This window comes from Choloepus didactylus, chromosome 15 (assembly GCF_015220235.1).
Source record: "Choloepus didactylus isolate mChoDid1 chromosome 15, mChoDid1.pri, whole genome shotgun sequence".
NCBI classification, from domain to species: domain Eukaryota; kingdom Metazoa; phylum Chordata; class Mammalia; order Pilosa; family Megalonychidae; genus Choloepus; species Choloepus didactylus.
The window spans coordinates 11809427-11835258 of record NC_051321.1 but is presented as its reverse complement, the minus strand read 5'-3'; the positions used below and the strand labels follow the sequence as shown (position 1 = coordinate 11835258).

General features: G+C 47.9%; 1 protein-coding gene across 12 annotated transcripts in view; it reads right to left on the bottom strand.

The window, feature by feature from the left end:
• The window catches only part of FGFR2 (fibroblast growth factor receptor 2), a 100101-nt gene extending 78876 nt beyond the window's left edge, over positions 1–21225 (bottom strand). For 4 of the 12 annotated variants that reach the window (XM_037805429.1, XM_037805438.1, XM_037805436.1 and 1 more), the window contains exons 1-2: positions 20806–21222; positions 16539–16800 (exon numbers count right to left, since the gene is read on the bottom strand). In XM_037805429.1, coding sequence (XP_037661357.1) covers positions 16539–16704 — 166 coding nt within the window. In that variant the 5' untranslated portion in view covers positions 16705–16800; positions 20806–21222. Of the gene's footprint in view, positions 1–16538; positions 16801–20805 lie in introns of all 12 variants that reach the window. The other 8 variants (XM_037805431.1, XM_037805432.1, XM_037805435.1 and 5 more) reach the window with 5 other exon arrangements.
• Positions 21226–25832: the final 4607 nt, after the last annotated feature.

Sequence of the window (25832 nt, the reverse complement as noted above, 5' to 3'; positions counted from 1 at the left end):
AAGTTTCAAACACACGAGAAGTGCCAGAAGCATGTTAGCACGTAGCTTCTTTTCAATAAATTGACTACTCTGATCTTTAAAAAAGAAAGAGATGGGTATGTCCACAGCTAGTCCCAAAACAAAGGCTATGAATAGTCAAGCAATTCCTTGGGTATAATCCCTGCCCTAAGAAACTCCTCACACATTTATTCCTTGGAGCCAAGAGGCATTTAGAACGGAGGGAGAGAAGGAAACTGAGGCAGGGCTACCTGACTGGTAAGTCCCTCAGCAGATTTGGATAAAGGTCACGACCTCTCAATGTGACATCACACTGCTGTGGGCAAGGACGGAGCTGCAAAATGCATTTACCTTCCAGTAAATAAACAAAGGGGAAAAGTCCTCGAGTGTGGATATAAGCCTAGGAGGAGGGGAAATCCTGTACAAGTCAGAAAGAGATGTGACTTCATCGTACACGTCTAGCTGAATTCTTCACCAAGGCCCTCGGGAGGCTTGTCTTGAGGCAGCTGAGCTAGCTAAAGAGACTTTGGAAACAGTGAGCTATTTCAGGTAACACTTTGTGTTGCCAAACCAGCGATAGCAGCACTTCAGACTGTCACTTTTTGTAATGTTTGCCTATAAACTTTTCCCATGTGGTTTCTGAAATGGCGCCCAAATGCAAACAGAGAACATATGGGAAACCCGAGTCTTGTCCTGGCCAATCGTTTCGTGGAGAATGGACGACAGATTTTTTAAACTGTTAAAAGAAAAAGGCAGTTTATGCCAATGGGACACCTAACTATGTCACATTTCACAAATTCAGTCTTTTCTGGGTTTTCCACAGGATGGCGTCTTTTCAAATGTGTACATCATCACAGCTCTGAAACAGGAGCTGCAGTTTCAAGAATCCAGCGGGTCACCCATCGAGTGCATCTCAGAAAGTATGGAGTGTCCGATCCCTCAACTGGTTTCTCTGGAAAGGAGAAGAAAGGAGGAAAGATGGAGAGAGAAATCCCTAATCAGATTCTCTGGAAGAGAGGGAGGGGAGAAAGAACAGGAGAAGAGAGGGAAGAGGGGGAGGTGAGAAAGAGGAAGGAAGAAAGAGGAGGAGGGAGAGGAAAGAAGGAAGGGAGAAAAAGCAGGGAGGGGGAGAAAGAAGAAAAAGAGAACAGAACAGGGGGGAGGAGGAAAGAAGGGGGTGGGGAGAGAAGGGAGAGAGATGGGGGGGCTGGGCATAGAAGGGGCAGGTCCACACAGATGGAGCCAGTGGACATGTGCTGTAGGGCAGGGTGGGTGCAAGGGTGAACTTAAACATCTTGGCTTGGTTCCGGCTCCCACGGGAACCAGGGCACGAGCGTTTGGGGCGAGCGTGGTCACATGGTCGTGGCTACCTGGTGCCCACGCAGACGCTCAGGCACCTCGAACAAGGACACCAAACATCACTGGTGTGGGACTCCCGAGCATCTTGACAGAAGAAACGCACAGCACTGAGCTCCAAATGTCACCACAACGTCCCAGTATATGAAACCCATGACAGTTAGGCAGTGGCCAGTTCTGCCCATCCCATTCGGTTCTGCTGGTCCTTGTGGTCTTTACGATGGTCCTGCAGTGGCCACGCCATCATGCTGGCAAGAAGTTTTAACTGGCCAATACCCAACTTCCTGTCCTTAGGAAAGAACGCCAAGCCTTCCTATACACAGCGCTCTGGAAGTATTTTTTACAAGCTCCATTCGTGGGCATCCGGGACACTGGGCATCGAGAGCACAACCTTTTGGTAGCTCCCAGCACTTCCTACAGCAGAGGGACTTTGGAAGAAGGCAGCTTCCAACTGCCGATGGCACCAGCTTAGTCTAGCTGGTATCAGAATGGATCAACACCGAGATATAAAGTCATCAGGGTTCCCCAAATGAAGTCAGAATATGGCCACCCGTGCCTGCCTCACCACGAGGGGCTGTGTATATGATGAGGACGGCGTCGGGCAGGCTGGTCTGTTTCAGCTCAGACATCCTCAAAGACCTGTAAAGCTTCCTCTTTACAAGAACGGGCTTGTAGGAAGACAAAAACCCGGACATCAAACGGAGGCCTTATAAGGCATAGGTACTAGTTGTTCTTTAAAGGGGTGGGGGGAGGAAGGCCAAATACTCTGCACAGCATAGAGATGAAAGTTCTCTACCCCAGGAAATACTGCAACATGAAAACAGGGCCCCAAAGAAGTCAAAGCAAGGAAAAATAAATAAGTCAACAGGCTGAAAGGCTGCACTTTTCTCTTTCCGACCAATTGTCGGAGAGTCTTGTAGACACAAGTTAGGGCTCTAAATGTTCCTTGTCAGTATCACAGGGGCCGGTAACAACCACTAATAGCTACCTCGGCCACAGTAGCTCAACTGTTCCAGAAGCTCCGAGACTGGCTCACATGCTTCGTGATCTGATGGGAGGACGGCTGATGTTTCCAATGTGGTAACCATTAAAAATTATACATTTAGGCACACCCCTCCTATAATTTAGGTCTGCCTTTGAGAAACAGGGTGAACAGCTTTCCAAGTTTAAAAAGAAATTATGTTGTTCCCCATGAGAAAATAAAAATGAAGAGAGAGAAAAGTGCCTACGAATGGACTTGCTTAAGAGACAGCCACCATTATTCCCCAATATTTGGACCAAAGTGGAAATATTCATTCCCCATTTCATTAGCATCCCCTCTCACCTTCTGATCCTAGTATTACAGGCTATTGATTAACGGTCTCCAAAAGGGAAAGGCACAAGCGGAAAAGTTTTCCCTCTGGCCACAATACTTACAAATTCTAATAGACGCCAGAGCAAAATTTCCGCTGGACTGCTAGGATGCCGGAATTGAATCGGTGCTCTTTATACAAAATCCCTAGATGCTGGCAGCTTTGCTTGAGCAAGAACTTCAAAACTGAGCCCTTTGTTCACAAAGCATTTCACAAAGAGACAGGCCATTAGATTATATGATGCCCAGGAAGTAGAAACTTGCACCAAGTCACGTCCGAGTACCTTGCACTCCTCTGGCTCGGACATACAATGAGGACCCTGTGTCTGGGTCAGGTTGGTCTATGCCGCACATCTGGTGGCCCCAGGGCCCCTGCCTTCGGGAAAAACTTCCCAGCCATGGCAGAGCAAGCTGGCGCTTGTTAAAATCTTCAGGTCCAAACTTGAGAGTTCCTTAGGTCACAATGTTTTAGGGAAAACCACGTCATCAAAAAGCTAACCCTGCCACCCAAAGACCCCAGGGAAATCTCTCTTTTTCTCAGAGGAAAGGAACTAGGTTTCTCTCTCCTCGGTAAGGGCAACTGGGACGCGCAAAATAGTGATGGAATGAGGAGGATTGCGTTGACTTTATCTACACAATCTTTAAGATCAAGAGTAGCCTTGCAGGCGTGTTGTCCTGTAAAATGAACATGTGTCATCTATGGTTTCAAAAGCCTAATCCTCTACTCCCAAAATATTTCAGTCCTGTCAAGTCCTGATGTCAGCACTGAGATAGTCTTCATCTTGTAAAGTGGTAATCATCGTCCCTGTCAGGTGTCCTTCAGTTCCCACGCCTTCATGGTCTCTGGGAGTTAAGACTAGGGCCTAGTTCTTCTAATCCTTCACCTCTTCACCAGCAAACCAGGAACAATAATAAACAGGAAAGCACAAAGACAGCACCTAGCACAACGGCTGGCACATGTAAGAACCCAAACTCTATCTGCCATAAAAAAGATCTTTTAACTGAAATCATTACCACTTGGCTGCAGTATGAAGTAAGTTAAGTATGAAGAAAGTAAAGCCACTTATCTAGGTCTTTGCAATGTAAAAGGTTGGGATGTTAGAGAAGAGAGGACAGGAAAACTTCCACTACATTTCTAGATCCCCTAATACAGAGTTTCGTGCTTACTTATCTAAAGTATCATTCTTGTTTTCTGGTGTGTGTGTGTGTACACGTGTGTGACAGCCGAGCATCCTCGTAGAGAAGAAGCTTTCTAAGAACAGCAACCTGTCTGGGGAGCTTCCTGCCATTTCAGAAGTTTCTCCTCCCACTCCCCTCCACCCACACCGGAACCCTGCTCAGCATTGCACCCCTACTCTTCTAGTTCTTTCCCTCCATTCTGCTCTCCTCCGTCCCTGTGGCTCTTCCCACCCCTTCCAGGTCAGTGACAGCACACAAGTCCCTGCCTGCAGGCTCACATTTCCGCCTGCCCAAAGAAGCACCTTACCCAGGCATCTACTGAGGTCCTATCCAAAGCAAGCAAGTGGCCTTCAACCTGCTCCTCCTCCACTGGCCTCCTGTGCAATGAAGTAAGCTCGGAACAGCCACCCAGGATCCAAGTCAGCTCTCAAAGGCCCTCTTCTCCCTCTTGCCTCTTGTTCCTCGCCTATTAATCCTATCTCTGAATTCAGCTCTGAAAAGAAAGCAGCGACAAGATCTCTACTGCAGGCCTCTTGAATCTTTCCAAAAGCCCTCTGCAATGCCCCCTATCCCACCAACCATCATCAACATGTCCTGCCTCCATGTATCCACCCATGGCCACCAGAATGATCTTCTGAAATGCTTTTTTTTTTTTTAAAAAAAAAAAAGGTAGAGCCCACTCCCCATTTCTGACAGGGCAAAGCCCAAAGACAGAGCCCACACCAAAGCCTTGGCTGCTCCTTGGTTACTCTGGGCTGCAGTTCTTCTCAACCCTCTCCACACCCTAGGCTTGCCTGCTCCCTCTGCTTGCTATCCCCTCCCTGCTTCTCCGCTGCGGAGCTCCTATTCAGCCTTCATAGCCCACCTCAAAAATTCACTTGCTTTCTTGAATGGTCCTCTGATTCCCAATAAAACAAAATGCACGGGTCACATCTCCAAGACACCACAGCCCTCTGTCCATCCAGCTGGTGTACTCACAGCCAAATATGCATCTGCCTTCCCTACCCTGCCACCACCATGGAGAGCTTCTGGGGGCGGGGGGATGGAGACAGTACATGAAGACCACCTGGAGTTTGTTAAAGCACAGCTCCTGGGCCCTACTTCTGAAGACGCTGGGTCCATTGCCCTGAGATGGGGTCTGAGGTTCTGTATTTCCCACAGGTTCCCAGGGGATGTGGAATTTGCTGCTCCAAGGACCACACTGTAAGGAGTTCTAGCCTAGTGCCCAAGAACACACATTTCTGCCAGACCCAACCTGTGTTCACATGGGCAGCCCCTTCATATCCCTGAGCCTGAGCCCCGCCTGCTGCCAGACAAGGTCACCACAAGGGCAAAAGGAGAAGATGCCTGGGAAGGCCTCTGTATACTCTAGAGTGCAGGGCACAGTCTCGCCTCATCGGGCCTCCTGCCTGCAGCTCAGCGCCAGCCAGGAGGGCCTGGGTTCTGGTTTGTGGGTTGTCACTGTCTGAAACTATCGGATCTGCAGGTGGTTTTCCCCAGCCCCATGGGAACTTTAATTTGCTTTTCACTGACCTCAAAGCAGGGTGTTCTTTCAAATGCACCAATCAGTCATACCAGATATATATCAAAGGGACTATGCAGGGATTTCTGGAATGTTCTCAAAAGGAACTAAACATCCAGGGATCTTGTGAGATTCATCTCTATCAATACCCAAGGAAAACACCCATTTGATTATTTTAATAAGGGAAGAGGCCTGTGGTTTCTCAAAATACCACCTACTAGTCACCCATCCAACAAATCTGTCAGTACCTGATGCTTATCTGTGGGGTACAGTAACACCCCCAGAACTCCTAGAGCAGAGGTTCCCAGCAGGACTCAGGGGTTGAATGACTTATCCTGACTCCAGTGCACAGGAGAATAACCCTACAAATACCAAACCCGGGGGAAAAGGGCCTAGGACAGAGCTGCCCCCACACAACTCATCCAGCAAGCTGGGCTGCATTTCACAGAATATGTCCCCAAAGCCAGCAGTTTGACTATATTCCAAGAAGCATGTTTTTAGGGACCTTTCCATGCCTGGTGCTACCTGTAGCTCCTGGAAGCTGCTGCAGAAATGATTGTACCTCCCCGATACTGATATAAAGATCCAATAAATGGTGCATACTCAAGTGGATACATTTGCCCTCAAAGTTCCTTAAAGATCAGATCGATAGCCAAATCCTATTTGACATTTTCCCTAAGCCTGGAGAACAGACCCTCCCTTGGTAACTACTTTCTGAATAAATGAATACTTTAAAGTGGCCCCCAGCTATTAAAAAAAAAGGAAAAAAGGGGGAAAAAAACAAAGGGTAAGAGTTATTCCACGAGGGCAAGGCTGCCTCCTGGTTTTTCAACTCAGGACCTTTTGGGCATATTGTTCACCAAATTTATATAAAGGACTCGGCCTTTCTTCTCTCAGCAGGACCCCGGTTCTAACTCGCATCCATGGATGCAGATGTGTCCGGGACAGGGGTCCCCAGCAGCATCCCAGCCATCTGCAAGTGAAGAGGTGGCAGCTGGAGGCTGGGAGGCAGATGGCTGTCCTCATTTGAATGGGTTTGATCTGGCTGCCGGCGCTCAGCAAACCCGGGCCGGGGCTGCAATCTGAAATCCGTGTGCAGACTGGAGGCCGGACTTGTGGCCCGAGGAGCCTTTAGCGAGCAGCTAGATTGGCGTGACCTCTCAGAGAGGGTCCCCTAAATCACTTTTCAGGCAGAGGGGGCAGGGGGCTCCCAGGGGAGAACACATTCCCAGCTGGTTTGGCACCGCCGGACACCAGAAAGGCAGGTCTGTGCCACGGGGATCACTTTTCTCTGGTGTTTTTCTGAGAAAAGAAAAATCCCCCCTCCGGCATCCTGCGTCGGAGACCTGAAACCCATGTCAATTCAGGAAATTCCAAATTAAGATCCAGAGCCACCACGGTTAACCTTTTTCCCCTGCTCTAAGCCGCATATTTGCATAGAGGTGAAACAAAAACAAACAAACTTTGAAGAGTCCCTACCTCTCTGCAGAGCCCCTTTCCAAGCCCTCAGAAGCACGTGAGCCTTGGAAGGGCTGTGCACAGCTCCAGAACTTTCCCATAGAAAGCACTTCCTGTATCTTTTCAAACAGGGCTGTGCACCATCGAGGGAGAAAGGGGAGGTCCTCCTGAATCTCCAGGACCCCAGGCAGGGCAAAGCGCACGGGTGGTGAACAGAATGCCCGTCCGGTGCCCTACCCTCCAGCCACCTCCCTGTCTACATGATGGACCGGCAAGAAACTCTGCCAACTGGAGGCAGTTCCAGAAAAGAGGTGGTCAAGGAGCAGGCTGAAATGACTGGCTCAAGTGCAGCCTGGGAGCTGCTGGAGATGCCCTTGCCCAACCTCAGTACTTGCCATAATCTTTAAGGGCAGACACCCTTTAGGGACGGAGGTGGGCAGCCTCTGAGCACCCAACTCCCCCGTCCACCCAGCTGCTTCTGCCCCACCTCCATCAAAAGGTGAAACCTGACAGTGGACAACAGAGGCCAGGCCCTGGACAATGACCTGGACCCTGTTCCAGTCAACAGCAAGCCCAGCAGGTAAGGCTGGCTGGTCCTGACTGAGCCCAAGGCAGGTGGGTTTGTGAAGAATCAAGGTGGTGCTCACCTCTTTCCGAAGACCAGCCCCCTGGAAGCTGCAGAGCTGAGCACCCAGAAAACCCTATCCTTGGCACACACCCCCTGACACGGCCCAACCCTGGCCTTCTCCCCCAGTCCATCTCATCCCCTCTGCCGTTTGCTCTCTACCCTCTGGCCACAATGCCTCCTTTGGGTTCCCCAAATTCCTTTGAGACATGCCATGATTTTTCCTTCAGTTTCTTCAGCTTGCGGGGGGGGGGGGAGCACACTCATTTTTGTGATTATATGACGAATGCCTCTCTCCCACACTCAACAAGACTTAACACTGGTTTTTTCTCACCCATCTATTCCCATCTATTCCCACAGAATCCAGCACATAGTAGGGTCTCAAAAAAGTATCTGGGCAATAAATGAACAAATTCAAAGAAGCCACAGCCATTACTGCTCAATCTGAAGGGCATGTCTTTCCACACGACTTCATCTTTGATAAACTCTGCAAGTTTTTATTACACCCAGGACTGCAACTGATGGAAAGCTGTTGTGTCTCTTTCCAGTTAGGAGTCTCCAGCTTCTCTGCCAGACTGAACCCCCACTCCTGGGTGTCTGTGCATCCACTGTGCAAGTGACCAGTGCAACGTCCAGCCGACCGAATGAGCCCTGATTCACTTCCAAGTCTAGCTGGAGCCAGATTTCACTTACTATTTTTTTAAACCACCAAACCGAACTTTGCTTGCTTAACAAACGGGCTCCATACTCCACCTCATTATTCCCCTCCGGATGCCCTTCCTGGCCAAGGCTGGAGGAAGAGTAGGTGTTGCTATTTGTGCCTTTTCATTCTTGGAACTTTTTCCCCCTTTCCTATTCTCTGCAGGGAAGGGACACTTCCAAGGACCAAACAGGCCGTGGAGTTTGTTGTTTCCATGACCACAGGTTGCAAGATTCCCAGGTGCAAGGGTCGGTGCAGGTGGACCTTGATTTCCCACCCAATCACAAATCAGAAATGCTGGGAAGAAAAACTTGACCTAATATCAAAGTGATGATCAGAAAGGCTAATGCTTAGCAGGACCCAGGGCAAACTGCCAGAGGCATTTAGGAGAGGAAAAAATTAGGGAAGGGCCTACTCTGTTGAAGTGGCAACATGGGAGAATGAATTAAGAATCGAGAGTCCCTGAGAAAACCAGGCCAGCCCTTCTTATGCTCAACCGCAGTGACTTAGCCTGGGTCTCTAACTGGGATTTACGGCTGTCTCCCTCCAGGCTCCTCCGGCAGCAGAGAGGGGTGGCTTCTCACCTGGACGCCACACTGCATCAGGGGCCATTCAAGAGGAATCAAAAAGTGGTACATATTGGAATGTGGTTATTGCTTGAGATTTGTCTTCCAGTGGGTGAGGGGAAGAAGTGTGGATATGTGGGGAAGAAACAGAAGATACCAGCAGTTTCCTCGCCAGCCTTAATGGTCAAATGACAGATTTCAGAAAAAATGACAGCCCTCATCCCCCCACCCCCCAAACACATACACACACAATATTCCTGCTCAGGAAAGAGAAGGATTTAACTGTCTTACACCAACAAACTCAACCAAAGTTCTGGGTCCAAGCCAACTGTGGGGTCTTGAAGGAATCACTTCATCTCCAAGACTCTCAGTTACCTCATCCATAAAATGGGAATATGAATACCCCGCCCCCACCCTCTGTAATCACACACTCATATAACCCCCATGGGAGTTTAACCTGCAAATGATTGCTCAGCTCCTCCCCCTTCCGGACTGGGGGACCCCAAACCACTTCCTTGAGCTCCCTATTGAGCAGACTGGAGCCCAGCCCCCTGGGCCCCTCAGGAACACCAGGGGAAGCCACTCAGGAAAAGACGGAGTGAGGATCCAACATGCTATGGAGCTCCCTCCCCCACCCCAAGAGGGTAGAGCTTGCTACCCACACCCCAACCCCTTCATTCTCTGCACCCCATCATTCTTCACAAGGCCGAATGACAATCCTTGGGAAGCCTCAAACCAAAAGCTCTTTTCTTGCCAAAATACTTTGCTCCTCATGAAGTATGTGTCCCACTGTTATTGCAGAGCTTGGAACTGACTTTTGCAATGGGGGGGGGTGGGAATTGTCAGCCCAGATCCATTTGGACTGCAAACAGAGAGGTGATCACATTTCTAAGGTCCATGGACTTGCAAAAGCCAAGATGATAAAAAGGATTGCACAAATCCAGAAACTCCGGCTCACTTTGTATTTTAATTAATGTACATGCCTCTCCTCAAAAGATTTATCACTTTATATTGTAGGGTAAACATTCTATTGTTCCATGAATTGGTTTTAAACTCTCTATCAGGTTTTTTGTTTTGACAAGGAAATGGGGTGGGATAGGGAGGAAACTAGCATTTAATGAGCACCTAGATATGCCAATAACTGCAATGAGCTTTACATCCCCTGTGCTTTTTATCTTTGCAATTACCTTCAAGATAGATTAGGAAACGAAGGCTCAGAGAAGTTAACTAACTTCCCCAAGGTCACAGCACCAGTAGATACGGGGAGAGATCCAAGGGCATCTTGCCTAACTCCAAAGGCCACGTTCCTTCTGAGTTTAAGTCTCCAAAAAGTGCATCCTATGGCATTCAAAAAGACCTGTCTATTTCTGGTACAAAATGTCAGACAGAGCATTCAGGTTAAATATATAAGGGATTCTTGATCTTGTCAATATTTCTGTGATTTTAAATTTGCAACATTTATAACATCTAGGATATATATTCAATTGTGTACCAAGCAGGGTCAACTAGGAATATAGCAGACTTTGGTGGAAATCCAGGAGGCTTAGCAGCACGGGAAGGAGCACCTCCAAGGCAGCCACACTCCTTTGGGGCAATCCCACCATCAACTTCTAATCTGAAGCTTAAGGGCATTCAGAGTTTAAACTCTAAACTTGCCTACTGCAAAAATCTTTATATTCATTTTATAACACCCTCCCCCACCCACCCACCCACCCACAAAGTTGGCCTTTCCAGTCGGACACTTTTAAATGACCACGCATGGAAAAACTTAACAGTAAATTATTGTGTATAAAAGGAGGTCACATACAGTAATGTTAGAAAATAATCATGACAACTTATAGAATTTACTAATGTTAGAGCTCAGAATTAAGTTCTTTCAAGGAAAGGTGCTATATAAATTACATAAATAAATTCATCCCTTCACCTCATTCCTGCCATCTGTAAGTGTTTTCCTTATAAGCTATTTTTAGCCAACACGTAAAACATGTCACCATAACCTGAAATTCTATATATGTGTACTCCATTCAGGAATGACTTTGAATTTACCACTTTTAATTGTCAGGAGGTTGGAAAGAGCATGACACAGTTTCGCCTCCTGGCTCAGTACCGTCAAAAAGAATCAAGAAGTTTTAATATTTGCATGATGTGACAATTTAGTCCAGAATGGGGTGTAATTACTTAAGATATTCCAAAATGGAATAAATGACAACAGCTCATATCCATCTTATAACTCCACCATGGTGCAAGTTTTCCAAAACCAAAATTACTGACAACCGAAACTATGCCCATTTTCCTTGACACCTTTCAAGCAAGCATGACCATAATTTGTCCCAATGGTTCAAGACCCTGTTAAAATGAATAAATAAATGGTAAAAGTCTGGAATAAATGGAGACCAGGGAAAGGCTGCCATCACAGTATACCTTTCTACCATTTTGGATTTTCTATCATGCCCTAAAAAGGGATAGTAACGGATCCGAGAGAGGGAAAAGAAACTTTAAAAAGTGTGATCTTTGTTCATTACAGACATCTCCAAAACTAACGAAAGTCCATCACAGTGAAGAGTCCAGACTTCTCCTTCAAAGAACTCAGCCCTCTTCCTTTCCTCTTCAGAGTCCCCAGTGCAAGAAGGCCAGGAGTGCCACCTGGCTGGGACGTCACTCCAGGTCTACCTGGGTAAGCAGGAACAAGTGACCAGGTGGGGAAGATAGTAAGGCTGCCAGATCCCACAAAGATAAACATCTCCCCAAAATGGAACCCAAGTTATACATAGCTTTAACAAAAAAACAAACTCAGTTTCAAAAGCCCATAACAAGCCAAATCTGAGTTCTGAAGGTTTTGTTCCTCTTCGACAAAATCATCTCGGACATAATGATTCTGAAGCATAGTTTTTCAGAAACTACCCCCTCAGCTAATGCCAATCTTTCAGCCCCTTACATCTGGCTCACTGTTCAGCCACACGCAGCATCCAACAAGGGTCACCATCAGTTAAAAGAAACTACACCAAGAAAGCAAGTCAGGAAGAAGGCAGCTGCCAGGGTATGGCAAGGTTAGCAAACCCAAGCATTTTAATGCAGGAAAGCTTAGGAAAAAAAAAAATGAAAGGCCATCTCTAAATCTCGCCTGAGATGTTGCAAAAGGATAAACAGAACCCAGAGCTACAGTCATCCCTCAAAGGAAGAAAAAAGAAGACTCTGGACATTTTTAGTTTTGCATAATCACAGAAAATCCACTGGATCAGATCATTTCTGGGGTAGCCTGAGAAACTTTCAAAAAATAAATAATTTCTGAGTTGACTACCAAAGAAAGTCATCCTGCTAAGAAGCAAATAATGAAAGTGGAGAGTAAAACACAAGCTGTTCTTTCCTAACTGGTTTAACAAACCGGCACCCCAAAATCAGTTCCCTACATTTTCCTTTAAGGACAGCAATTAGTCCACTTCTAAGGAAATAAAATTAAGCTAGACTCTGATTAAAGGGGGTTGGTAGCCTTTTAACAATTACCCTTGCTAAGTCAACACCCAAACAAATAACAGTCTGCAAGCTGAAGGGCTACCAGAGACATTTTATTGAGAATGTGAACATTAAACAAAACTTGTCCTGTTTAAACACTACCCCAGTTATTTCATGGCCATGTAATTATTCACTAAGTCTGATATTGGAAACTTCTCGTATTGGATTGCTCTGGTTGTTTGAATTCTTACCCTCAACTGAGTTGGAAAGACTTGAAAGCAAGAACGAGTCTTTCACTATCGCCTAGTGGGAGACTTTTTGCATAGTAGGTGCTCAATGTTTAAACCGGTTAAAATAAACAGGCAAAATTCCAATTCGGATGAGAGCGGGCCAGTGTAGAAATTATACAAATGCCAATTCTCTGGGCTTGCCAGATTTTTGCTCTTAGAAGTAATATTAAACACAGCTCTTTGTCTATGAATTGTGAAATGCTCTATACACTAATAAAGAATGTGTGCTTCATTGTGTATTTAACTGCATAAGCCTGCATTTGGTTTAATTGACCAAGAATAAGTCCTTGTTCCTAAGCTAACTATCAAGTTACAGTCAACTCTTAAATATTAACACTCATATTGAGAAACAAAGATGCAGATAATACAAAACAGAAGATTATTTTAAGTCCTTCACTCTTGGTATGCGGACATATTCTTTTTTCTTTTAACTTGCAATTAAATACGTATGGCTGCTATTTGGGCCTTTATAGTACTTCCAACAAAGAACTAAAGCACAATGGAAAAATCTGACTTAGGAGGTCTCCATGCAGATCCCACACTCATCTTCTCTACTGTTTGACTTGGGACCAACACGCGTTGGTCCAGGACAGAATCATCTCTGAGAAGTAACGTTACCTAAATAATTTTTTTTAACTGGGGTGGGGTGGGGTGGTAGCACACAAACTACTTTATCCCCAGGTTGCTGCTTTTCAGTGTGATTCTGAATCACACTTTGTGGAGGGTGGGAAAGTAATTACGGGTGTGGGGTTGGAAGAGCCCTTTTATTTTAGCTCCTACTGGGCTGGTGTAAACAAAGATGCTGTTAGTGTCAACAATGACTTAATTAACCAGAGTAGGTGACAATGTCAGGAAGAATTTGAAAGTAAAAGTTGCTCTCTTCCCTGCTTTCCATGCCCCCAATCAAGCTCGACGATACTTTAAATAATTAGAATATTAATCAACAGAACAGTCCTTGAGGACTGCCCCTCTTTGAGTCAAAAACTCTATTTACACCCTTCAACTGATCCCTAAAATAATGAACGACTAATTGAAAATATTCACAAAATCTTCTAGAGATTATCACTTTGCTTTCTTAAGTCTGTTGAAGAGACTCAACTCCACTGTGTTATCACTTCAGAAAAGTGTCCAGAAGACAAATGACACGATCTGACAGGGTACAAAGCCAAGACGCCTGGACACAAGCTTCCCTAAGGGGCCAGAACACAGAGATCCTCCAAAAAGAGCCCATTTTTTTCTGGACACATTTTCCTCTGGTCCAGCCCAATGGGCATCGATTTAAACTGAGCTTCCAAATTAGCAAATCACAAAGTCTTCCAAGACGAAGCCTTAAGTAATAGAAGGGCAAGGTTGAACTTGCTGGTAACTGAAGCTGTAGTTACAATAGGCATGGAACACACACACACACACACACACACACCCTAAGTCCCAGGGCCTGAGCCTCATCTGGAGGCCCTAGTCAGCAGTTTTACAGTCCTTAAAAACCCCTTTCTCATCTGTAATGAGATTACCTTCCCAATAACCTCCTATCTTCCAAGGCAAAACTCATCTCTGGGCTTCAGCTGCTAATTCTGGACTAACAAACAAGGAAAGTACAGACCCTACAGGAGGACACACAGCTGCTTGGAAGCTCCAAGTCAGATAACAACTTTCTTTTAAACTGTTTCCAAAAGACTGGATGTTTCTAGACCATGCAAGCCCATCGGACTGGTAAGGCCCATATTCCCAGCTCACTTGGGAACAGTGATAATATTTATCATGTGTGTTGGGTGCTTCTTAGAGGCAAGGTCCTGTGCTAAGTACTAATTGCTTTTGTATGCCAGTCTAGACTCTCTACAGAAGGTAGTCAGAAGACTTCTGAGGGTTTTAAAGCTCATTTAATGTCACAGCTGGAAGGAACCCTCTAAAAGCTCATCACCAAACCCTCAGATAACAGAAAGGAAAACTGAGGTCCAGGGCTCATATGCTTTTCCAAAGCCTCCTCTTCGCAGGGTGTTGCTCCTTCCTCTCAACTCTTTTTTTAACATCTCACAACCATGGATGCAAATCTCCTGGAAACTATGGGTCCAGAAAAATACAAAAAAGGACACTTGCAAAATACTACCCAGCATTTTAGGGAGATCATGTCCCCTGCCCCATCAAGTGCACCCACAGACCCCAAGTCAATGCTCACACATTGTTGGAGGCAAATTTTTACCCAAAGAACCATCTGGGGGACTTCATCCCTTCCCACTGCTCTTTCTCTCTGCCTCCGCTCTCTCCTCCTGCGTGTACACATGCATTTTAAACTCTCTCCAATAATTAAATACGGTAAAAGAAATCCTCCAAGGCTTTATGTTGAAATAAACTCACAACGATGCTGCCCCCAAAATTCTAATGAGAAATGACAGTTTTTTCCTAACCTGGGCTGTTCCTGAAGCCCACAATGTAAGAAATCCCAGCACAGCTACTGCCGTTTGTGCTGAGCCGTGCACTCAGGGGGAGACCCAGCAATTAAGGAAACATCCATTTTAATTATTAGCAAAATTAAAGAAGTACAGGCATGACTTTCAGAAACCGGGAACCTTCTCATTCACATTAAGTCCTAGAAAAACCCATCACCACCGCAAGTTACATTCATCGTCGTCATAGCACATGTCTCTAGGAGGCAGTTCCGTAAGTCGGTCTGCAGCTATAGCCTGTAAAAGCCTCAGACAAACCCCTACCAGCCTCCCTTCCCGGAGCCATGGAAGCCGCGGCGATGCCACGGAACCTGTTCATTATAAAGCCTCCGTGCCTCTGTGTAATAAAACTGCACCAGTCTCAGCCATACGATGGCTTTGGGTGATGAGCATCTCCATGCAGAAAAAGATTTGTCCTCATCCTTTAATGTCTCAAGCAAGGGGGTCTCATTGGGGGAGCCCATCTCTCAGAACTCACGGCCCCCGTGGGAACACAGCCCTCCTTACCGCTTTGTCCTGGCTGTGGCTAAGGAGGCTGCATCTTCTGTCCTCTCCCAGCCGGCCCTCCCGGGTCAGCCTGCTGCTCACTCACCCCTGCACAGGGGGCTTTCCCACAACAGCCAAGCTGACCCCAGACCACTCAGGACCGTGTCGGGCTCCCAAAGCCAAGCGGGCACCAGGTGGGCTCTCAGCAAACAGGTTCATTAAGTGGCGATGAGTGCTGGGATCTGCCGTTTTATTCTCGGATTACCACTCAAGAAATAACTCAGCTACCAATATTCCCAACTGATGACAGATTTCAATGCTGCACCAAGAAGAGACTTGGCTAATGTAGTCTCAGAAGGACCTAAGAATGAGGTTCCCAATCTGCCCAGTTGAACAATTCAGTCACACTGGGGCCTCATGCTTGAAAAAGAAGTTTCCAAACCTGGGACACCACCACATGCCCTGTGAGATCTGAAAGTTCTAATGGATATGGGAGATACCCTACGACCTTTACTTTCCAATTTACCTAAAATAGAATCTGAGGCTCTGTGACCCATTGCTTAAATATTAGGAACTGTAATGGCTTAAAAAAAAAACACAGCTAATATAATATCAAGCATCTCCAGGCTGAACTTCTGAAGCCTCTTTTTCTCCAGACAATGAAAATAAAATGTCAGCATTTCAGAGGTTGGCAATTTCCTTTAATGGTTCCTTTTGTGAGAAAAGAGCAATTCTTTACATGGTGAGCAAGGATCTCCCTGAGCAGAAGGGCTACTGCAGGAAGTCATAGATGGCATTCATCGCTAGACAAGTCCCTTCTCCACAGCTCTCCTGGGCACTGCCTCCCTCCCCCAGAACAGAGAAATGCACACACCAAGCAACCACCAAACTACACCATTCTGCCTGCACTGCTGCAGCAAGGAACCTTCTCTGGTCATCTATGACTTGGGTGGTGGGGTTGGGAGGGGTAAAGAGGCCACTCTCCATTGCTCTTAGATGACTCATTTACAACGTAAGGGCAGCTGATTCTAAAACGGGCCTTCGTGCACAAATGCCACTTCCACAGACAAAACCCCAAACAAACTTGGTACCCTGCAGGTGAAATTAAATAACTGACCTTCCGGCTCGAAGGTGGTATCCTCAACTAAGTTGAAGGAGGGCCGGGCCAGGGAAACGGTTGCCATGGTGACCACAGCCAGGCAGATGAAGCGCCCCCAGCTGACCATGGTGCCAGTGCCAAGCCCGGGTCCTCTTCCATATCTCCATGTGGACGTTAATCCCATCTGCACACTTCTCCGACAAGCATGGACAGCCAGCAAAGCCTTCAGCCTGCGGTGGGCTCCGGAACCACGCAGTGGCGGCCACTGCAGCTGCGGCCACTAGAGGAAAGAGATTTGGCGAGTCAGTGAAATCTTCCCCGGAGCCAATCCACGTAAACCCAAATGGGATAAAGCAGGTTTTCAGCCTCTCCAATACGTGAAAACAGAGCCATTTTTCTTTATCTGCAAATACCTTCCGTCCTCGCTTCAGGTTCCCCAAGGTGTTTCTGTAAGACCTGGGGGCAATATGTGTTACGCTGGTCTTTTAAAAAGCATCCTTTTAAGAAACACAGAGATAAAAGAGGATATGGACAGGTACGTGCAGCCACTGCAGTAAGGCAAAGTGTGCTCTCCTTCACTGTCCACCACCACCTCTATCACCCTCAAAACGCAGAAGCAACGTGACCTTAGTTTCAAGGTCAACTATGAAAGCACGTTAAAACTGCTGGGGTTGGCAGACGCGGCCTCGTTCACTTCTGACTAGGCTTTAGAAAGCAGAACCGGGAAAGCATCTGCCTACAGACCCGTGTTCCTCCCGGGCTGCATCTGAGAGGTCTGCCCCCCCTCACTGTGGGGCTGAGGAGGAAAGCAGACCAGCAAATGAAAAATCATCCAAGGAAGGCTGCAGAAAAATTCCCACCAGTTTACACTTGTCAGGATTCATTTTCAAATACAAGTGTATTTCCATCTCTCGCCAAACAGCCGCTTACAAAGAATGAAGGGAAGTGCAATGCATTCAAAGCTGCTGATCCAAAATGGGATTCCAAGACCGAATCCCCCTTCCACTGGGAGTAAATGGCAGCCAAGGCCTAGCAAACGGTTAAGAAACAGCAGATACAAACTCTGGTTTCCAGATGAATAATGGGAGAGTTTATCAATAATGATGATGATGATATGCAGAATTATTGGCATGGTATGTGATTGGGCCACTATCTATCAATATGCTAACTACTGGCTAAAATTTTGGAGTAGAGTTACAAGGGGGGCGCTCAACTTATTATTCTGTTCACCTATTTGATCCAAGTTTTTAAAAGGCAAAGAGAAATTTCAAAGCAAGCTTAAAGTATTCCAAGTAACTTTGGGTTTGTTTGATATCCTCAATTACTAAGTGTATAGTCGAAATGCACGAACTTTAGAGACTCTGATTAAAACAATCACAAAGAAAGAGTACAATAACCTCAGTCTTCAGATTCTGTGAATCACATGAATTAACCACATTTTATAAGATCAGGGTAGGGGTGGCCTTTAATATAGAATTCCTAAATCATCAAATCACTAAACCTCACGCCTTACCCCACGTTGCATGCCAACTTGATGCTTGAAGTTACGACACCGAATTTCAACACTGCCTGAGCATTTTCCGAAGTGACACCATAGAAACTGCTCCTCTTAGCCTTGACTGGGGATTAAAACAGGGTGAGGGCAAAGAGGATGGAACTGCATTTCCAAAGAGGGTGAGGGGTAGACAACTTCTGCTTCAAAGAAAGCACGTATGAAACTGGGATTCACGGGAAAAGGAAGAAAAGTGTAAGAACACCCTGTGTTTTCAGATCCTTGAAGGATTTTTCCCCCTCGCTTTTCTTTACTCTTAAAAGCCTCAAAAGATAATTCCACGTCTATTTCTACATACGTGTGGGAGGAAAGTACACATTCTCATTGATTTACTGAACATTTGTAGAATGCATGAGAATCTTCTGCTTAGAACACAACTTTATGAACAGTCTTAACTCCTAACTGGAGATTTCACCCCAGTCTGCCCCCCAACCCACCCTAACCCTAATCTGTGCCTTCCCAAAAGAGCCCCCTAGTTCTAGGTGGGAAATAGTGGACAGTGCCCGGAGCCAAACCTCAAGCTACCACCCACTCGCCCCTCTAGCTTCTACCCAAAACCTGAATTGCAGCATTTCCAGGTCCAGGCCCCACCACAGGCCCCTCCCCACATCTCGGGAAGGCTGGGCCCCGAAGCAGGCAGCAGGTCCCTGCAGCCCCTCACCGGAGTGGACAGGAGTACAGAGCGACCTCCTAGGCAGGATAATTAGGTCCCGAGGCCTGGTGTTGGGAACACAGGCCCAGCATGCCGCTGGCGGCCACAATCCCAGCTTCCTGCCTACAATACCGTAATCCTTCCTGGAGTCTGAGCCCCAGTGAAAGCCCTAGCATGTTTATTTTTCCCCTTGAAAGGGAACTCTCTTCTCAGCCTGCGCGGGAGGAGTTGTCACCCTCCCTCTGATGGATGGCTCATCACGGCCACCCGCTCCCCTAGGCCGTTTTCACCTCGGCACAAGCCTGCCCCCGAGACAGACAAACTGACCTGCAGAGAGAAACAGGCTGGGGAGCGGTCCCAACTTCCCAGTCCCGAGCCTCCCCACCCTCCAAAGAGGAAGGCCAGTGCTAGTGGCCGGCCTTCTCCGGGCTTCCGCCGAAGGCAGCTGGATTATCTGTCCTTCGCTGGCTCCCCCGTGCTGAGCAACTTGGGTGCTTTGTACCGGGGTAGACTTCCCACCGTGAAAGTGAACACTGCTACGCAAGGCTGGGGGCTCGGCTCCCCCAGAGGTTGACCCACTCCCACGCTCAAAGGCTCAAAGCCTCCGCACAGCCCTCCCTTCCCTCCAGATTCGAGTAGGTGTTACATCTGCGGCGGGGGAAGAGGGAGAGGGAATTCCTCAACGCACTGAACTCTCAAAAGACAAAATATACAGGCTGCTACAGGATGACAAGCTCCTCCCTGCAAGCCAATGAGGACTGGCGGGCAGCTTCGGGGTGCTCACGACCAACCCCCCGTTTCATGATAGCATTTCTTTCATTTGTTTGCCTGGAATATCCTGGGTTGTTTTTGTTTTTTTTTTTTTGTTTTTTTTTTTTCTCCCCCTTCTCCGCAGCTAAAGAGCTCAGAGAAATCTGCATTTTAATTGACATTCCAGGGAGAGCGAAAGGGGCACCTGATTGCTTTTCTATTCAAACTAAACAGGCTTTTCAGATGAAAATGAGTGGAGGCTGGTGGAAGGTTTACAGGGATTTGGGACCAGAGGGGACAATGGGGTTTTAAATGTTGATAGCATTTCACACCATACACATAATGAGCGCTTCGGATTTGAAAGCAGGTTTGGCTTTAAGGGCGGGTTTTATAGAACTGGGGCAGAGGAAGGAAGATCCGGGAAAAGAGTTTGCTAGGGAGCCGGCTGCGAGGGGAGCGGCGAAGGCTCGTGGTCCCTGTCGCCAGCCCCACTCCTTTGCGCAGGGCGCCCCGCCCGCGCCTCGCGGAGCCCTCGGCAGGATTCCCCAGCGCGGCCCCGTCGCTGAAAGAATGAGCGCGCAAGTTAGAACTCGCCTGCGCTTTCGACATCTCCGAGCGGCTGCAGAGCAGGGCGGCGAACTAGAAAAAGTCGGTCCAGTCCGCCCCCTAGCCCCAGGCGCGCTGCGCTCCCTCCCAGCCTTCACCTCCCGCCCCAGGCTCCAGCGCGGACGGCGGCTGCGGGCGAGGGGAACCCCGTATTGAGATCGGGGAACTGGAGCAGCCCCTCCTCCCCCTTCTCCAGAGGTGCTCCTTACTCCCGGCATCGCCATCACCTCCGGGGTGCAGCGACCCCACTCCAGCGCCTCCCTCCCGGTGAAGGGGTTCCTCGCCACAATCTGGATGGGACGGGGGAGGGCGCTCCCCAGGCCCGGGGATGAGAGACCCCGAAGATGCCCTCCCGGCCCCTGGGCTGCAGGGCTGTGCCCCCGGCGAGGCAGCCCCGCCGCCCGCCTACCCGCGCGCCCTCACTAGGAGGAACCCGCCGGGCCGGCGGGAGTTTGACAGGGAGGGGGGATGTCAACGCCAGAGGCAGATCCCATCCCATCGGGATGGGGGTGGTGGAGGCAGAAGTTCGCAAACGCCGGCCGTGAGCACGCACCCATCTTCCCCATCACCTAAGCAGCAAAAGAGGAAGGACAGGGAAGACCGTCCCCACTGCCAGTTCTCCCGCGTCTTCCCCCCCGGGGACAGAGCACCCGACGTCCAGGGCTCCCACGGCGCCCACTCTCCCGGCTGGCGAGACTGCCCGAGGCGCCCGGCTCGGCGATTACCTTGAATGGCCACGCTCCTCCGCGATCTGCTCAGTCCCCGCGGCCGGAGTGGGTCGGGATGGAGCAAGCGACGAGCTCGGGGATCCCTCAGGAGAAACTCCAAAAACAAAGTCTTCCTTGGGTCCTTGCCGGCGTCAAAGCTCCGAGGCTTCACGCGCACCCCAGGCTGCGGAAGAGCGCGGGCATGACGCCCGCGGCTGCGCTCGGATTTGGGGAGCGAGAGGAAGAAAGGACTTGGGCTTGGCGTCTCTCGACCAAACTTTGCTCGCCACTCGCGAACAGACAGAGCGCGCAGGAAAGCTGCGGTCTCGAGTCCCCGCGGCTCGCGTGTGCTCCCCGCCAGCCAGAAACGGAGTCTCCGCGTTTGGCCAGGTACGCCGCCTGCAAAGCCCCCGGCGCCCCGAGCTTTGTGCGGCCGCCGCGCTCGCTCGCCCGCCCGGCTCGGCTCTCCACGGCGCTCTCCGCTGCCACCGCCGCCCGCCGCCGCCGCCGCCGCCGCCTCCTCCGGCGGTTCACGCCCCCCGCTGAAACCCGAGCCGTTTCCTGGACGGCGGCGCCCGCTCTGCCAATCAGCGCCGCGCACCCGGGCCGCCCGTAGCCCTGCGCCCCGCGCTGCTCCCCACGCCTGCGAGCGGCCCGCAGACTCCGGCCGGGAAGGCGACGGATGCGGCCGCAAGCTGGACGGAGAGCTTTAACAATATGCCCAATTAGTAAGGCCTGGCTCCCGCACCCCGCGCCATCTCTTCCTTCCTTCCATTGGGAGTTCAAGTCCCCAACGGTTTGTTGGGGGGCTGGTTCCAAGTCAGGAAACAGATGACACAATGCCTGCTCTACCCCTAAATGGACTTGAAAATGGGACTGCATGCTATTGGGGGGAGGGGACAGAAATTTAGTGCAACTGGAACTTTGGGAGGCGAGGAAACAACTTGCAAGTGTTTGCAGGACGTTGCCTTCCTCTGTCCTAAAAAACAATCAAAAAAACTAATGTTTATGGAGATCCTACTGTGTGCCAGGCGCATAGTAGGTTGGTAGGTTATCTTATTTAATCCACACAACCCACCCTGCACAGTAATATTCCCAGTTTCTAATGAGGAAACCGAGGATCAGAGAGGTTAAGTAATTTGCCTAGGGCCACACAGCTGGTTGCAGGCAGAGTCTGACTTTGAATCCCGCTCTCTTAAAATAATGGAAAACTGCAACAAAACATTTGTTAGTTAGTAATATATATTTGGATTAGTGAAAAGAAATTTAAAAAGTTCTAAAGACTCTACCATAAATAGTTGTATGTATGACCTTGAGCAAATTTATGCCCTCTCTATTCTTAGATTCAACTGCAAAATCCGATTCTTCAAACAGATACCAAGCAGTAACTCATTAAAGTTCATATTTTCCATTTACCTTTTTCATTAGGCAATGTCTAAAGAATAATTCACTTTTTGTTATCCTTTCCCTCCCTCCTCACTCATCCAGCTTCTAAGCAGTCGAGCTAAATAAAGTTCAACGTACTATAGATAAAAACCTCAATTATTTTCCTTTAGAAAAGGTCATTAAACCAAGAGGTGTTTTAGAATGTTTTTGAGGCCTAAAGATAGATAATACAAACTGACCTGGAAAATTGACTTTTCCTGCATGTAAAAATGCAGTTTTCCATGAGCCACTAACGTTGCATACTTCACGTTTATGAACTATTTTTTCAAGGAGCCATGTTATTAAAATACCATTTTTATTCACAATACCTCTTAGAAAACTTTTACATAAATTATTTAAAAGCCAGGAATAACAAGTCCATTTAGATACTACAGGCAAAGAGCGACAAAATTATATTTTGGAAATCTGACAGCAAAAATAACAGTCTGACTCTCAAGCAAAATGACCATGCCTGAGACTCATGCTTGAGGAACGGGGTATGTTTTAGGTAAAATTCTCTGTCCTGGATCCGTCGTAGTAGCTTTTGATCACCAAGACCGTGCAGCCAGGTGTCACTGAACATACCAATGCATTTTCAAGTTCTCAGGCCTGGGATCACAGAAGACATGGGGCTGAATATCTGCTTCCTGGAAACTGGCACTTACATCTTTATATTCCCCACCAATGGGAAACTCGAGTGTCTCAGGACAGAGTCTTTTCCCATCCTGCAACACATCCATCAGCCATTGAAAATGCTGTTAACACATTCTCACATAAATTAATGGCCCAGGAAGCCCTAGTCCCTATCCCCCATTCATCACTAGCTTTATGTACGCTGAATGGAAAGGAAGTCTTCCGCTGAAGATGACAAATAAGGACACCTTCTTTAATGTCCAGGCACAGTTTTCAGAATTTATTCTTTATAGGGATGAAAAGACACCAATCCATCAAAAGCCCTTTATTCCCCCCGAGAGTGTTCATTTTTAAGTGTGCGAAGCTCGCAATGGCAAACTCTTCAGTTCTGAGAGAAGCTAAAGCATGTTTGGAATTTTTTTTTTAATCAAGTCTGTCATCATATTTCAGCTTCAAGTGACCTCAGAGGGTCCAGGAAAGCTTTCACACCAGTGAGGCTTCTGAATGAGAAAATAATCTCTTTACAGTTTTTTTTTTCTCTTCCCCCTTCAAGTGGCTGGAACCCCTTTTGTCAATGGCCTCCCGTGAATGGTGTTGCTAATAAGCCTATTAATGAGCTTGCACGGCCGAGTGTGAATAGGTAAATAAGCCCCAATCTGTTGAGGTTCAGGGGCGAGGGCAGAAAACCATCGAGAACTAAAGGTGACAGTTTGAACTGAACTACGAACGCCAGCACCAGGTTTCAGCTGAAAGAACCGCCAGACAAGGCCACATTCACCAGCCCTCCACCCCCTCCTGAGGCCCCTTTTCTTCACCATTTTCCCCCCTTTACAAAACGTCTTGAGTAGTCACCCTTTTTTTTTCCCCCAAAAGCCTTCGAGACGCCCTTCTTTTTATCACCCTAGTAATGATACATCAATGGGAAGGAAGGAAAATGAGGACACCAGAACTCCAATGCCCCATACGTTTCAAGAAGCCAATTGTGCTTCTAGCCCTCTGGGGAAGGGAAGAGAAAAGAAAGAAGGGGGCAGGGACTTTGCTGCCACGGGCCTCTCTTCCTTAATGATACGGAATTTTTCTTTTAATAATTTGTTTGTTAATGGGTGGCTGTCCCTGCACCCTATAGGAAAGTTAGCTGAGTAAAAGCTACTGACATTGACGTGCAAATGAGCCCTTCCAGATGGATCCAAAGAATTGCATTCTTTCAGCTACCTCTCAACTATCGGCAGTGACATCCTGGGCATAGAAGATGCACCCAGAGGAGGGATATAGAGGGGTCAGGACTATGGTAAGATCTCTGAGGAAGAGGAGAGCAGCCAGATCCCAGACAGCACAGGGCGTTTCCAGGGAGCCTGGGACATTTTAACTGAGGCAAAAACATGATCCCACCACTGCACATCATCAATGAGCCTAAACTTAGAACTGTATCTCAATCTCAAAGCCAAAGCTTCCCTGGAGAGAAACTTCTTCTGGGAATACCTTCTGGCTTTGAGGTAAAGAGAGCATGGCTTCCTCAAGGAGAGACGCTACACAGCGCCCTTCACTCGAGCTCAGTGACTTTGGGCAAGGATCTTTAGTCCTCTGAGCCTTCCATTTTCTCTGCTGTAAAATGAGGACAATGATGGTACTTAACTCGTAGGGTTGCTGACAGGATTAAATGAGTTAGGAGGTGACAAGCCCTTAGAACAGAGCCTGGCACTCATTACTATTAGCCCCACCTCCCAGAACTATTGGAAGGATGAAAGGAAGTAGCTTAAGTGAAAAGCCTAGAACCTGTTAGTGCCACAATACCTGGTTGTTATTATGCACCTGGTTTTCACATAGCCTGGAGTGAGTCACATTTACTGCTGCATCCTACAGTAAGAGGCCACCTGGGTTGCATCCTGGGCCATCCAAATGGCTGTTCAAGTAGGTGACACCAAAAGTCCACGCAGCTAGGCTGAAGGCGGTGAAGGCGGTGCATGGCTGGTACCCTCTGCTCCCCAGAGCAGTCCCGGGGCTGGCGATGGGAACAGAGCTTTTCACACTGGTAAGCACAGTTAGAACCGAAGAGTTTCCTTAAATCTACAAGGAACATCTAAATATAAAAGGCCACGTTGCCCTGTCCTGATGCTCAGCAGGTTCCCAAGTGACCTGAGTGACAGAGGTGGGCCTTCAGAAGGAGACCAGACGCAAATGAGGAAAGATGTGTTGAATCCTAAAGAGACCATTTGATTTGACCCCTACCCTTTACAGGGAAGAAAGCAGAGAAGAAGTGAGGGGCCGCAGGCTGCCCCACTGGTTAGTGGCAGGAGATCCAGAAGTCTGGCCTGCTGACCAAGCTGGGATTCGTTCCAGGGGCCACCATGGCAAGCCAACTACCCTCACCCATGCCGAGTGATTTGGCCCTTTTGGCTTCAGCTCAGTGTGAAAATGAGATATTTTGAGTAGAATTCATTGCCTCCCAAAATATTAATATTTGCAGAAAATAACTCCCGACCTAACCGTCGGTTCAGCCCACTTTTGTTTCTTCAGCTGCTCCAAGAGAAATTCATGTTAGAGTTTGTGGTGGTTTGAATTGTGTACCCCAGTTTGGACACGTCCTTGGTCTTGGTCTGCATTTGGCTGTGTGTGGACCCATAAATAAGATCTCTTCAGGATGTTACTTCAGTTAAGGTGTGGCCCAACTGAATCAGGTTCAGCTTTAATGTGGATTACATTAAACTGTGGAAGTCAAAGGAACCGAGAAGCCACAGGGAGCAGCCAGAGCCCAGGCACCAACAGAACCTAGAGGAGAAAGGAAAAGACATCACCATGTGCATTGCCATGTGATGGAAAAGCCAAGGAACCCCAAAGATTGCCAGCCAGCCCGAAAATACCTTCTAGCTAATAGATTCCTGTTGGTAAACCAACCCATTGTATGGTATTTGTTTTTTTTTTGTTTGTTTGTTTGTTTTTTTATTATTAAATTCAGTTTTATTGAAATACATTCACACACCAATCATCCA